This window comes from Heliconius melpomene, chromosome 6 (genome assembly GCF_056956725.1).
Source record: "Heliconius melpomene rosina isolate 202511_hmr_F chromosome 6, ASM5695672v1, whole genome shotgun sequence".
Classification (NCBI taxonomy): domain Eukaryota; kingdom Metazoa; phylum Arthropoda; class Insecta; order Lepidoptera; family Nymphalidae; genus Heliconius; species Heliconius melpomene.
The window spans coordinates 11932559-11948142 of NC_140394.1; the positions used below are offsets into that span (position 1 = coordinate 11932559).

At 31.3% G+C, this 15584-nt stretch overlaps 1 protein-coding gene across 4 annotated transcripts in view; it reads right to left on the minus strand.

Moving 5' to 3' along the window:
• Positions 1–181: 181 nt before the first annotated feature.
• LOC146538533 (segmentation protein cap'n'collar-like) overlaps positions 182–15584 on the minus strand; it is a 95686-nt gene continuing 80283 nt past the window's right edge. For all 4 annotated transcript variants that reach the window (XM_085186251.1, XM_085186249.1, XM_085186248.1 and 1 more), the window contains exons 12-22: positions 8181–8261; positions 7771–7882; positions 6653–6749; positions 6239–6341; positions 5670–5767; positions 5201–5327; positions 4657–4743; positions 4187–4317; positions 3298–3471; positions 2795–2894; positions 182–2286 (exon numbers count right to left, since the gene is read on the minus strand). In XM_085186251.1, coding sequence (XP_085042377.1) covers positions 2222–2286; positions 2795–2894; positions 3298–3471; positions 4187–4317; positions 4657–4743; positions 5201–5327; positions 5670–5767; positions 6239–6341; positions 6653–6749; positions 7771–7882; positions 8181–8261 — 1175 coding nt within the window. In that variant the 3' untranslated portion in view covers positions 182–2221. The remainder of the gene's footprint in view (positions 2287–2794; positions 2895–3297; positions 3472–4186; positions 4318–4656; positions 4744–5200; positions 5328–5669; positions 5768–6238; positions 6342–6652; positions 6750–7770; positions 7883–8180; positions 8262–15584) is intronic.

Sequence of the window (15584 nt, forward strand, 5' to 3'; positions counted from 1 at the left end):
GAATTTAATGCATTCGTCACAATAAGATTTATTAATTTTATATTGTTTAAATATCAGAGAATATTTTACAAATATAACACACTAAAATTTGAGTTGTTTAAAACCAACAAAAATGGCTATCAAAATAGTGATTCTACTTTAGCTTTACAGACTTGGTTCAGGATTAATGAAAACAAACAAACAGCCACGCTAAGTATTTATTTATTTTAAAAAAATCTTAGTGAAATGCTTTACCCGTCGCCTAAGTAGTCCCTTAAATATTATTTTATTAGTAGCTATTTATTATTTTTTTTTATTAACGCAACGCTACACAGAAAATACGCACCAAAATACAGGGATTCACCTTTCAAGAGACAACAATATTATATTTTTCACGCAAAATTATATACAAATTTGAAAAAATAAAACAAGGAAAAAAATTGTTTTTCCAAAAAAAAATAGGGAAAATATTAGAAAAAAAATTGTTGTCTCCAAAAGTTATTTGCCGACAAATAATTATTAAACTTACTTTTAAAAATAACTTTAAATCTAACATTATTTAGTGTTCAGTTGATAATTTTGGTTGAAAGGCTTCAACTGGAGAAGAAATAAATCTTTAATTTTTTAAATATATTTTTATACTATAAAGATAAGGCTGAATGGCAGTATATGTTTTTTATATTTATTTTTCTATAATCGCTTTTTTTAATCAATTGCACATTAAAAAAACTAATTATTAACATTTATTGTACTTAAAAAAATTACATATAATTATTTAAGAGAAATTATTTAAAAAATACTATAAATATATAACTATTATTATTATTTTTTTAATTAACCAAAATACCAGTTGAAACCTTAACAAAATTCATATTTTACAATTTGTACTTTTATTTCCAAAAAACGGTTGATTCTTTAAAAACTTACAAACTATCTTAAAATTAGACATAAATATCTAAATATATAATATATTACAGAAGAAAAAAGTTAATATTATTTATTGCAACTTGATTTTTACTTCGAAGAAGTATTTTTTTAAGCGTTAGTGGCAACACCGAGACTAAACTAAACAAAAATGGAATATTTTATAATCTATCACATTTTTTTAATAGAAAACAAATTATCTATCGAAAGGAAAAAAATAAAAAAAATGTTTTGTTCCGATCTGCCAACAATTTTTGATTTACGTTGTAAATAACATGTATTATGTGAGAATATTTTTACGTTTTTTTAATTCACTCAAAAAATTACGTAAAATCAAGAAAAAAATTATACATTGTGTTCAATTTAAAGTTTCGTATACATTTAAATGGAAAAATCTTATGAAAGCACATATAAGTGACACATTTTATAGCTTTTTTTTAAAATATCACATCGCTAATTTGATGCAACAATGACTTATTCTATTTTTTTTAATAAGAGGAGACTTAATCAATGTTTGTAAATAATCTTTCCGCATACATTCACATATTTATTCTTTAAGAAAAAAATACAATTACGTCATTGTTGTACCGAAAGAGCTGGTTACAATATGTATTCTCACTTACTTTTCTATTTAAAGAAAGACAGCGTTAAAACTACTTTTGTGTTATTTTAGAGGTGTAAGCCATTTTTTATTATTTTTATATATGTATAATAATACATAAAACTGGACATATTGTTTGTTTGTTGATAACTCGAAATCTCTATATGTACTTCAACTAAAATAATAATAAATATTGTAATATTGTGTTTTTAGATCAGTATAAATATTTTTTAATTAACTAATAAGGTCATTTTGACCTAATTTGACCCAAATTCATTACGTTTTTTCTGAGATCTCCCTCAAAAGAGAAATACTATATAAAATAACAATTACAACTATAATTTTCGAGTTATCAATAAAAATAATCACCAAACTCACTAAATAATTCACATACAAGTACAGTGCGGTCGACGAGTCGTGGCCGCCCTGAAGTTAGCAGTAGATGGCTGCGCAGAATTGATTTGAGGATTTTCCCTCTGAGTTTACAATGCGCAAAAGTTTCGAAATTCTAACTTCAGAGCGGCCACGACTCGTCGACCGTGCTGTAAATAAGTAAAAAAAAAAACATTTATCTCATAAAGGCAATAAGACAAACATTTTTTGTAGCGTACTAAAATATGGAAATAAAAAAATCTGCACTTTTTTATATATTCTGCAATAAACTTGGGTGTTTGTTTATATAACTCTATATATATAACGTCTGTCCGTGTGTAAACGTCACTGTTCGTAGTTTTTAGTTTTCCTGTCCATCTCGTCGTCGGATGTGCGATTCATTGGATGGTCTGGAATAGGAAAAATATATATTTATTTCTTATATCTTTTTTAGGTTCACGCTGTATCCCACATATATCAGGGTATGTAGACGGAGCCTACAGTGCACAGCGTCAAGCAAAAAAAAAAGGAAATGATTAATAATATTAATATTAATATACCCCATAAAAAGTATTTAAAATATTTCACCACGAGAATATTAAGTTTGCTTTACAGTCAATTTTACACATGTTAGAACTTTATAAATGCATTTATTTATTTTAATAATTTTGTAAAATGTCAGTAAAGTCTCTATCTAATACGCGAGTTGAAAAAATAAATATAAAGTAAAAAAAACAGCTTAATTAATTTTTTTAATAGCTATTTACAGGCGGTATTCAATGCCACGCATTGTTTTGTTACTAGATCTAGAAAATCAAAATAGTTCGTTACATTAGGATAATTGAACCCAAAACCATCGCGTTTACAGTCAAACGCTGCTGCACTGCCAAATATAAAAACATAATAATAATTATATACCGTGATGCATTTTGGGCACAAGCACTACGTTCCCATCGGCCGCCTGTTGCAACGAGAACTGAGTGGACGAGAGCGGTCTGCCTTCTGGATCGCGCAAGTTCTAAAAAAAATAAAAAATTAAAGCAAGCATTCAATGAATGAACGAATTGTTCAGTAAATGAATAAACGAATTGATCATTAAGTAAATAAATTAAATATTAATTAAATCAATAAAAAAATACGAAGAATATTGTTTAAAGAGAGAAGTGGTTACGATTGTTTTTAATATTTTGACGTAATAACTATGTATGTATAAGCATTTTGACCAAGACATATTTCTTATTTTAAATTCATATTATAATTTATAATGATATGCATTTGTTTGTATTATTTTGTCCTTAACTAAGAATATAGAATCAACCAAGTACCCTCGTACAAATATATAACCATAGTACTACACAACGTCCCCCTACAACATCTCAATGCCACCATACAGATGTCAACGCCCCCACACCAGCTCTCACCTGGAACACGTGTCGGTAGAGAGCGGCAAACCTCTCCTTGACCCTCTGCCTCTCGGCGAGCAGCGTGTGGTGGTCGCGCTGCGTGCGCACCTTGCGGTCGCGCACAGTGCGCACCTCATCCGCCAGCGACGTGATCTGGTCGAGCTTGCGCTTGCGGCAGTTTTGTGCTGCCACCTAGTGTTGGAAATGAGGTAATAATAAATAACTACTTTTAATTTTTGCTTAAGGTTGACGTTTTATTACGCATAAAACAATATACAGAGGGAACCTAGTACTGTGATATTCTGTTACCAAATTTCCACCAAATTTTCGAGACATTGCGTGTCAGAGGCGGAACTCACGCCACGTGTTGTCTACCAAAGCATGAAATTATTTTTTGTAAATATAATAAAAAATAACTTAAATGTAATCCCCAAGTAGGAATTCAACCCACGACCATCGCATTTCTAGTCAGCTATTTCATATTTTATTACCAATAGTTTAAGTGTATATGAATATCAATTTCATGCTTTTTCTGGCATAGGAAGGTAGGAAGTTGAAACAGTCCATATCTTACTTTTCATTCAATTTTCGAGACATTGTGTGTTGAGTGGCGGAACTTAACGCTGCACTCCGTGTTCCAAAGCGAAAAAATTAAATGGAGTCAAACCCCCAAATATCGCGTTTTCAATAATAAATTCGCGTGGAATAAATATATTCGTGGACGATTTATAAGAGATTCAGATCCCGCTGTGTAATAATTTTTATAAGTTTTCAAACAAAAACATTATTCCGTCCCAAGTATGAAATAACACTTTAATAATTTTAAAATAATATATCTCTTTATTAACAGAATTTAAAAAGGAAGAGGACATCAATGCGACTGTGTTTTTTTAAAAATTATATATACCTTATTCTTGCCTCTCCTTCTGATATCTCTTATAAGTGAGAGTTGTGCTTCACTTAAATCGTGTTTTGAGAGACGCTCGTTGAACTCATCCATGGGCAAGTTAATTATATCTTGTACTTCTAGTGGAATACCTAAAAAAATGTATGTAAAATATTACAAAAATGATAATAACGAAGTAGCTCCAGCATATAGCAAGGTAGACAGAGGGAACTTATTGTTAAGACACTACGTCCCTCACTATCCGCCAAATTTTCGAGACATTACGTGTAGAGTTGGCAAAGTTCAACGCCGCGCTTCGTTTGCTTTTACCAGAGTAAGGAAATTAATATATTTCATTCGCTTGATTAAAAAAAAAAATTATAATTTAAATATCCAAACACTAGGATTTTAACTATTATCATAGTGGCAAAAACATGCCACCTAGCATCATGTGAATATTTCCCTATTTCCATATGTTATTATATACTTACCAAGTGCCTTAGCTCTCTTCTCGTCGCGTGAAAGATGTCCCGCAGTACTTCCCCCATCAGACGTACTGCCGTCTGTTAGACGACGGACTAAAATAAAAGAAAATAAACATAAAAATAATTTTTACAATTTATAAAACATAATATGGAGTCTTTAAAACAAAGGCTTTTAATTATAAAGTCGTTATTATGTAAAACCAGAAAATAAAATGTTCAACAGTTAATTTATAACTCATTTTGGAAATGAAAATGTTTATATGTTTAAATAAAAGATAAACAAACTGACACAAAACAAATACACACAATTATAATACAAAAACAATCACTATTTTGAAGTCAAGAAAAAAAAATATTATAAGAAAGCGATAATGGGGAATCAGAGCGAAGAAAATTAAAATATTTCCCTCCCCGAATGGGAATCGAATCCACCAACATCGCGCTTACAGTCACTTAGAGACTATGGAATTTTATTTATTCAAAAAGAAACAAATATAAAATTACAATGGGTATAGTCTGAAAAAAAATGAGGTTAATTATGAAATCTTACTTCGTTTGTCTCTAGTGTGCTGTCTCGAGTCCGCCGGCGGCACGGGAGCGCTGTATGTATGGTTGTGTCTCACTCTATCTCCGGAATTAAAACCGAAACGTGGCGGACTCACTGATGGCATTGTGTTCTGTTAAAATAAAGTTTAATTTGTAATTATTTAATAAGAAAAAGCTCTTTATAATGATATACAGGATTTTTGTCTGAGAGTAATCGTCTAAGCTTGTAAATCGTTTTTTACTACATTTTTTTCTGAGAAAGCAGAGATAATTTAGTCCTTTAAGTATTCACTATGGCCTTATTTCTAGAAACTATTGTATCTATATCACTATTCTTATTATAACTTAAAATATGTTGTCGGACAAACAAAATATTATAATATTGTAAAACATTTACTGATAATAAATTATCCCATAACAAATAAAAAAAATAAAATGAAATGTTATATAATAAATAACTATCATATAATTACCTGTAAAAGGGCATGGCTAGAATGTGGTGTGTTTAGATCCATGGCGGGCTGTAATGTGGTCACGTGTGGAGGGATTTGATGACGAGATGGATAGTCCACTGGAAAAGTTATTAAAATATTAGAAACAATATTTTTTTTGTAAAATATTCAACGTACTGAGACTCAAACCTGCGTCTCCAATCCAAGAGGACGGTATTTATAAAACATGTTTTTGTCTATTCTTAGTGTGATATTCCACACTTTAAAAATAAAATATAATTAAAAACAGAGGAGTATTGTAAGTTTCTCGGACCTATCTGTATATATTGTTGCGGCAGTTCCCAAAACACCAAGCTCCCAAAAATACGAATTTTGATTCAGTTTTTTCTGTTTGAAATGTGACTTAATCAAGAGAGTTCTTAGTCATGATTCAAGAAAATATGTCACCCGTTTGAAGATTGTCAGCTCTTTTTCTCTCTCTTTAGTTTGTTTAAAGTTTCTTGTTTCGGGGTTTTTTAATTATGATAATTTGTAAAAAGAATCGAAAGACGACATATTTAATATAAAATCATGTGAAACAAGACACTTACCGTTATGCATTTGCATATTCTCGTGGTATGGTTGTTCACATTCGTATTTGACGACGGGCGGTCGCGGGACCAGGGGCTCCAGGGGCGCGGGAGTTGGCTGTTCCTAGAGATACATGGAAAACTATTATATTAGTATAAAATATAATTTCATTAAAAAGCAGTTCTACAATTTTTCCCGGATGGTAGTTTTCTTAATGAGTTATTTAATAATAAGATAGCTTAGCTACAGATTTTGATCGTTCGTACCCTTTTTGCTAAGTTAAGTTATTTTTAGTTTCTGTTGAGTAATTTATTTATAAAGTATTTTTTAATATTTTGAGTTTTGATTTGACATTGAGTAAAGAAATAAGTTAAATAAGTTTTAATAAAAATATATTTTTACGCATTTTATAAAAGATTATACTCGATTCTTACCTGAAAACATCTCTTCCCGAACATATGGTGTTTCTTCTGAGGCGCGTGAGATGCGCGATCTCTTCCATATGCACCTTCGTAGGGGCGGAATTTTGAACTGTTAGTGAAGAAAATATATTAGTTTATCTGTTTTATTTTAATGGATTATTTACTGAATTCGACGGTACGTGAGGAACAAGAAAGTGAAGAACCGGAGAACGTGGGGATCAGTCGTGTTGTGAGATAAGTAGAAATAAATTTATGAAAGATCACTTTCGTTTTTTAATTTTAGCCATCCCATACTATAATTACACATGTGGGAATGACTACTAAAATATTAGTATGTTTTTGTTACTTTGAATCAAAAGAAAAAACCATATTCGTCTGTCTGTTATCTAATGTTAAGAGATTTGGGTCAAATTTAGCTGACAGACAATTACTTAACCTTCACAATTTTGTGAAAGATTGTTATTTATTAATTTTAAAACTAATGTTATTCATTTATTTTCGTTTAAATCTAAGGCTAAAAGTAGAAGCAAGTTGTAAAATAATATCATCATTTAGCTTAGCTTAAAAAAAACAAATCGAAAAATCTGTTTATAGACATTATAAAACAACTCTTCATAAAAGACTTTGTCACCAAATTTTATCTTAATGGTTTAAATGATTCACATATTTATAAAGTAAAATGCTTGATGAATCAGAAATTTTTGATTTTAATAACAAATAAAATAAGCATCTACACAGAGTGCGTAGGAAGCTGGTAATTATTGTATTCTGGTTGTCATTTTCAATAGATCTATATATAAATTTCATCTAAAACTATTATTTAAACTTATTATATGTATTGCATATACTATCAGGGTAGGTAAATCTAATGTTAAGACACTCCAGTCTTTCATCTAATTATGAGATATTTAATATTGAGTACTGGAACCTAACGCCATTTATTTTACCAAAGCAGAATTAAATACAACCAAATCATTAACTGTACAATAAAAATGCTTCAAAACGTTGTAACAATACTAAGCGCGGCGTTGGATACCGTTATTCAACATTCGGCTCCTCTTGTCTACCCTGGTATATGCAAGATACAACATGCTACAAAAAAGTTTATAAATTAAAAAAAAACCGCATACCTATGAAACTCCTGAGCCGAGTCACTGCCATCGCACCACTCTCCGTCAGATAGTGACGGCACTCTCTCCGACCCCATGGAGGAGACTGCGCTGTCCGACGCCGAGTCCCTCTCTGTTATTAAACGTAAAATTTATCTTAAGACAAATAGACTATCTTAGAAAAGAAATGTTTTTTTTTTTATTAATATTACAATATTTTTGCGGTTAGATGAGAAATAAATATAAGGTATCTGACTACACACTGTAAATACTATTGGAAATTGTTTTTTATTTTTTCTAAAATAAATTTTAGACTAAGTCATAGAACATACACTAGTTTAATAATATTACATACTGTTGATAGTATTAGATATGTTCTTATTTTCTGTATTTGTAACAAAATAAATCATAAATTAACTTATTCTACTCACCGTTAGTAACAGGCATGTGGGTGTGGCTGTGGGCCACGTGGGCCGCTGACGCGCCGTCCAGCATGCGCATCGTGTACATGCCTGAAAATTAAAAACATGCACATGTTATTAAATGAATTATGACTTATTTTAGAACATTTTTAAAACTATAATCAGATTTACGCTGCACCTCGCACACAGCAGGGTAGGCAGAATGAACCTAGTGTTATGACACTGCGTTCCCTATTTTGGTACCGAAATCTGTTTTCATGTGGAGTGGCAGAACTCAACGCCGCGCTTTGCCTCGACACCAGAGCGAAGAAATGAAAACATAAATTTATGTAAAAATATTTCATACCTTAGAGTAGAGATAGAATCCACAACCGGTCGTATTTTATTTTTGATTATTTTAAAATTTACCCTGTTACAAAGGTTCGTTTTGTTTTATTTATTTCGATTTAAATATTATATTATTTTTATTTGTCGTTAAATATTAAAATACAGATTATTATAAAAACATGATTGAGTTGTGACCACACAGTCCTATCTATTCTCAGCTCATATCTATATTCGGGTATTAAGGACTATAAATTCGATACTGATAACTGAATATATAAGGTGCATAATGTTTTAAATAATTGCATTAAAATAATTACCATGGGGAACGGAGTGTTTTAACACTAGGTTTATGTAGACATTGTATTTGTATAAAACTGCTGTTAAGAAAAATATTATTCACACAAACTCAAAGTGTGACTGTAAACGTGACTGATTGTGGGTTCAATCCCCACTCGAGGAAATGAAATATTTATTTAAATTTATATTTCCATTTCTTCGCTCTGGTATCAAGTCAAAGAGCGGCGTTAAGTTCCGCCACTCAGCACGCAAAAGTGGGGATCGGAGTGTAATAACACTACGTTTCCTATGCCTACCCTGATATAGCCCGAACCCGTTTCTTTCAAATAATGTACAATACAATATATATTTTGAGACGGTTATGGTTTGAATTATTTTCAATTCACTCTCCTGTTAACAACAAAGTTCGGCGTTGAGGTATCTGCCTTCCCATCTACATATGGGGCATATCGTGAGAAGCTAAAAAACTATTAAAACCGAGTTAATTTTGTGCAAAAATTCTCATAGTCATTACTACTTGCAAAATTATAATTGACATTTTTTAAACGCGTTATCATTGTAACAGCTTTTATTTATTTTTGATAATTTCGCGATACGCCAGTCTCGTATCTCAAATATATGAAAATTTCATAGATAAGAACAATGAATGTCACGATGATGTTCATAAGTTTTACGTGCATATTTATCACGTCTTACATAACTTCGCAAATTTTCACTATTTAGTTAAATTTGAGTAAAAATAATCAGCTTCACGCTGTATCCCGCACACGGCAAGGGAGGCAGAGGGAACCTAGTGTTAAGACACTCCGTTCCCCACTTTCTGTCGAATTCTGGAGGCGTTGCGTGTTACGTGGCAAAAATCAACACCGCTCTTTGCATTTGAATCATATTTTTTAAATCAAGCTTTTGCTTTCTCAGACACGTAAGTATATATGCATAATATGTATGTCTAAAGTAGAAAGAAAACATGTTAAATAGAATAAGAAACGTTTTTTAAAGTATTAAATTCTTATTTAAAGCTGACATTTTGTAAGTGCAGAATAAGAAAATTATTTGTTTCTTCTTTTTTAACTGTAAATGTTAATTTTATAATTATTTTTGAAGATCATTCTCAATTAATATTTTTTACATGTACTATTAACATTAATCAAATATCTATGGTACAGCAAGGTCCAGATACTGACGCCTAAAATATGGAACAATTATCATGAAAATGATAAAAATAAAAAAATATATATATACTCACAACAATATGAAAAACTCAATCACAGATACAAATAACCAATTAAAAAAAAATATGAAAATTAAAAAAAAGATGCAAAAACTTTTTCATGTGTGACCAAACTAAGCAATTACTAAAACAACTATCAAAAGTAATCATTACTAGGATGTTTTGATAAGAATCGTCAGTCATGGTGATAGCGTGTAAAATTTTATCTTAATAAATGCCTATATATTGTTCACACTTATTTTCATCTTATCTAGTAACTAGTAGAATAATGACTCGTGACACTTACAAAATAAGGGTAAAATTCACTATATCATATTGTTATCACTACATTTTTTATGGCCTTTGAGGAGGAAAGAGAAAGATTGCTGAGCTCTCCTTCAAACACGATTAAGTATATATGGGGCATACTTCGTTAATTTGCGTAATTCATCAGGTGACGCAGTTGAGATGTGACTGATTGGTGACAACGATTGTGGGTTTGAAGCACATTGTGGGAAATTTATACTCGTTCTTAATATATTTTATCAAAAAATTTTCAAATATTAAATTGTTTGTTATTAGGTTGCTAAGGTCTTATTCGTGGAATTCGGAAAACACTTCAATACATGCCCTGTTCACACTGCGCTGATGTGAATCACCAACACTCTGCATGTCCTAACTGAGTCAATCACCCCTACATGCTACAATTGTCAAAAATTTAACAATAAAACTAATAGTAATCTAAACTGCGAACACTCCGCTATGTCATATTCTTGTCCAACTGTTATTTACATGCAAAACCAAGTTAAAAACAAAATTGATTATGGTTCCTACTAAAACCAAATGCGCCTTCTATTTGTATATATATTCGCATAAATTACTATAATTATGTTATAATTTTAGTTAATAAATGTACATACAACTGTATTTAAAACAAGCAAAAATTGTGTCTCGAAATATAATGTTATTAAAAATGTTTATAAATATGTATAGTATTAAATTTATGGTTTTAATTATATGTTTTGTATCTGGTTTGATTTGCTCAATAGTCGGTAAAACTTTGCACCCTTGAAATATTAATTTTTATTGTTAAGTAATATAATTTATATTAACAGCATATTTTTGGTATTAGTATTTCTCAATTTACTTCGATACATTATGATATAGTTTATTAGAATGTCTCCAAATTGTATTTCTAAGTCAACATACAACAGTTATATAAAGAACATTTCTAAGAAGTGATCTGTGATATAGTGATATCTTATTTCAGTATCAGTATGGGTTTTTCCGATCGTGCGCTATGTGTGGTATTATTCACTATGATTTATAAACGCAGTTATATTATCGTTTAAACTTTGATATGATACCAAATTACCGGCAATATAAACTGTTAAATATATAAATTCATTCATTTTAATCCATATTATTTTTTTTGTTTGGAAAGGAAGTAATGAAACGTTCCTTAGTAATCCATTATAGTAGAATTTTTGAATTCCATTTCACAAAGTACCCATAATTTTATCCCCAATGATGGATACTTTGTGAAATGTAACAAAGTATAAAGGCATTTTGTTTATAGATACACAACTTACCATCGTAATACTTATAGTAGCTAAAGTAATCAGGCTCTAGTCGAAATATGGGGTTGAAATAAGTCGGTATCGGATAGTAGGGCGGTGGATATGGGTAATGTATGGCTGACATGTGCATTTTTACTTTTATATTTTTACAATGTTCTTATTGTTTTTGTAAAAATAGTTTTTATCTAGACAAATGCGTCACAATTTATCTCGTGATAACAAAGATAATAGTTCTATCTCTCTCACTCAGTTCACGTTCTTCTAACGTCATACAAACAATTGTAAAATTATTTGAACAAACTTTATAGTTTAATGCCACATTAAATATGCTTTCTTTGCATTGGCATTAACAAATACTGAAATAGACACATTGGAAAATTTTAGATGCCTCATTTTGGGCTTGTATTGTTCCGATACTTGAAAGACCACAGACAAAATGTATATCTCTTCAATACAGCAACAGGAACTTTGATCAGGGCCTCGCAAGTGGTCCTCGGTCTTCTTAGAGCGCAGCAAAAAGCACATAAACAAATACAACAATCGTTGTTGTGCACCTTTCTACTCTTCGATGTACGTTTGTTCAAAAAGTATGGCATATGTAGGCTTTTAATATACCGAGTGTGGAAAGACTCAGAAATGTCACAGAAAGTTTTTCTATCCACAAAACTACGATTTTCATACACGATTACAGTTTACACACACAAATATAGAAAGTCCACACATAAAAAAAACTAATAAAAGTTCACAGACGTAAAATGTTCACAGATACGTTTCACCTCACAAATCACTTCACAATGTTGTGCTTCTTAACGAACAAACGATACACGTAGGAAAAAATGCCCATTTTGATAAAAAAAAATAGGTTATTTTAACAAAAATCCGCTGTTTTTAATAAATTCAAAACCGATAACACAATCAAGCGATAAAGTAACGAAAACTCAGCGAGCGACGCAAAGATAGAATGTCATAGAATCTTATCTGAACGTCTAATTAACCGCTTCCAGTGCAAATAACGTTATCGGCAACACATACATATGTATGTATGTGTATGTGTTATTAATATTTACATGGGGATTTTTAATAATCTCACCGAGGCGTCCATTGCGCGACGCGACTCCTTGTGACTGGCCCGCTTTCTGACCTCACAATCGTAGGTCACTCGAGCGATAATTGACCAATTCGTTTATAGTATTACTATAATGAAATCTCTCGTTACGTTGTATTTTATCTAATCGTCACGTATTTGTTTTGGCTATCGCGATTATATCTCTAGTGTTTAGTGTTGTTAGTTTGTTAGGTCGAACGCGCTAAGCTAGAGACCTAGGTAAATCGAAATCATTTTTTTCTTGCAATGGATTCATCGTTCATCAATGAAAACAATAGGCTATGGACCAAAGTTATCTCAGGTCATACGCAACTTGTAGATATTTCTATAATAGACCACGTTACCTCCGGGGTAGCCCGCCCTGGAGGTAAAAGCTAGTAATAAATAAAGCAGATTCATAGCTAAAATACAAGTATATACAATATTTGAAAATTAAATTGACTATATTTTGGTAGATTTGACGATTCAATATTATAGAAAAAAATTAAGAATACACAAAATCACAATCCTAGATTTTTGTAATTATATAGACAACTTATTATTTATAAATTACATTAATATCTGTAATAACTAACCAACCAAAGACATAGGTGTTTTACCTACCAAGTTCTAAGTTATGTTTAAAATTGTAAAAGCAACCTTAACACAAGTTATAACTTAAATGGGTGACCTAGTTCATAAAGACAGAGTATATCCTGCAAATAGTAGGATACACGTATCCTACATATATAGCATAGTAAGCAGAGGAAACCTAGTGTTATGATACTCTGTTCCCCACTTTCCGTCGAATTTTCGAGACATTGCGTGTTGTGTGGCGGAACTTGCCGCCACGCTTTGTCTTTTTACCAGAACGAGGAAGTTAACATATTAAATGTTTAATTTTATTTAGGTAAGAACAACAACTATGCACCACATGACAAAGCTAAAGATAATTAAGTAAATATAGAAACATTACTGTCTACATTTTAAAATCATCATAAGGAAAATTGTATATTTAATTTATAATTATTTGAGATTGGATCGTATCAGTTGATCAAATAATTGTATGCATATTGAATGTAATCATGACAAATTCGATGTTTTACTTTAAATTAAATCTTTATCAATTTTTGTTTATTTAATATATTTGAAATCTGAGATTTCATGACTAGAAATAATGATTCTCTCTAGGAAAATAATATACAGGGTGTCCCAGGAGTCAACGATAAAACGAAACCAGGTGATAGACCAAGTCGTGACAGTTATGAGAAAAATATAAAAAAAAATCTTTGTAGTGTATTTTTCGTATTATATTGATTTTAAAAAATATCGGAAAAACCGACACCCTATGATGATTTTTCAAGTCCTAAGACTACAAATATTACTCTTTCTTCATTTTTTTTTCTGTAATGTAATCATGAGTAACCCTTCTGTGAATTACAGTTTAAAATTTAAACATGCCTGCATCAATTTTCAATAAAATGTGGTGTTTTTGCCAAACATTAAATTCAAAATATTTAGTACACCCAACTTTAAACGACTGTACTGTAAAAAAATTGTACTACACTGTTTTTGCAAGTAACTTTAAAAGTTGGCGCATTTAATCTGGATTCCGAAATGGTACAATACTTGCTGGATTACTTCTTTGTTGAAGAGAGAAAAATCGAAATACACGATAATCGGGATGACGTTCAGCGTTTTGGTATCTTTTCCAATACATTCTAGCTGCAGCATTAGCATTACATAACCACTCTCCATGAATGAAATGCATATTGGCAATGTGTCCAAGACCGAGTATATGGCCTGCGAGAGCTCGGACTCGAGCACTATCCTTATAAGTCCTGGGCTAGCCCCTAACTCGGAAAAGTTCATGTTTGGACGGTATCCTGCGATCACAGACCACACCATTGACCTCCCGCCACTTAGCCCAGGCAACACTTATCCGACCATGGAGATCGTGATCGATGCCTCTAGACTAGGGCATGACGGATCTAAGATACCTGAACTTTTCCGACTTAGGGGCTGGCCCAGGATTTATAAGGATAGTGCTCGAGTCCGGACTCTCGCAGGCCATGTACTCGGTCTTGGACACATAGCCAATATGCATTTCATTCAGTGATGAGATACTCCGCTCCCTACACTCAGTAACTCCACTTCCCACTGAATTCTGGAGACATTGTGTTGAGTGGCGGTACTCTACGCCGCGCTTGAGACGCGCTTTGAGCGCTACCAGAGCGAAGAAATGAAAATGTTTCATTTCCTCGAGTGAGAATCGAACCCACAACGTGTCGTGTTATTTGTCACATTTTGTACCCCTGTCCCGGGATTGGTGTCATTATATAATTCTATAGTAAAAAATCTATATAACGATTATTTTTTTATAGTCTTATGTAATATTCGTACATAAAGACAATATTATAATAGGCCTATTATTATTATATAAATATAAGCCTAAACAAAGAGACATATATATCTAAAGCATTAGTTGACATTGAGATCTTCTCTTATTTTGGGTATAATTCAAATAGTAACAAGACATACCCACTATTTACACGTTGACAAGAAAGTGTACAGAATAATAATAATGTAGATAAATGTTATCATTTTTTTAAGACAATTTGAAAAAATATTAAATATGTAGTCGACTGTTTAAGCTAAAACTATGATATTAATAGTGATGTATCCCGGATAAAGGGTAAGGAATATGATGATAATATAGGACACTTCGCTCTCCACACTCCGCCTAATATTCGGGATATTTAAATATATTCCATTCCTCTAAGTGCCTCATTAATTTCGTACAAAATTTTAAATCATTGGAAAATCAAAAACTAAGAGACTATTTTTTATCTGTAAGGTTGTTATTACAGAAATATGTAAAACCAATTTTATTGAAAAAATAGAAATTCTAATTT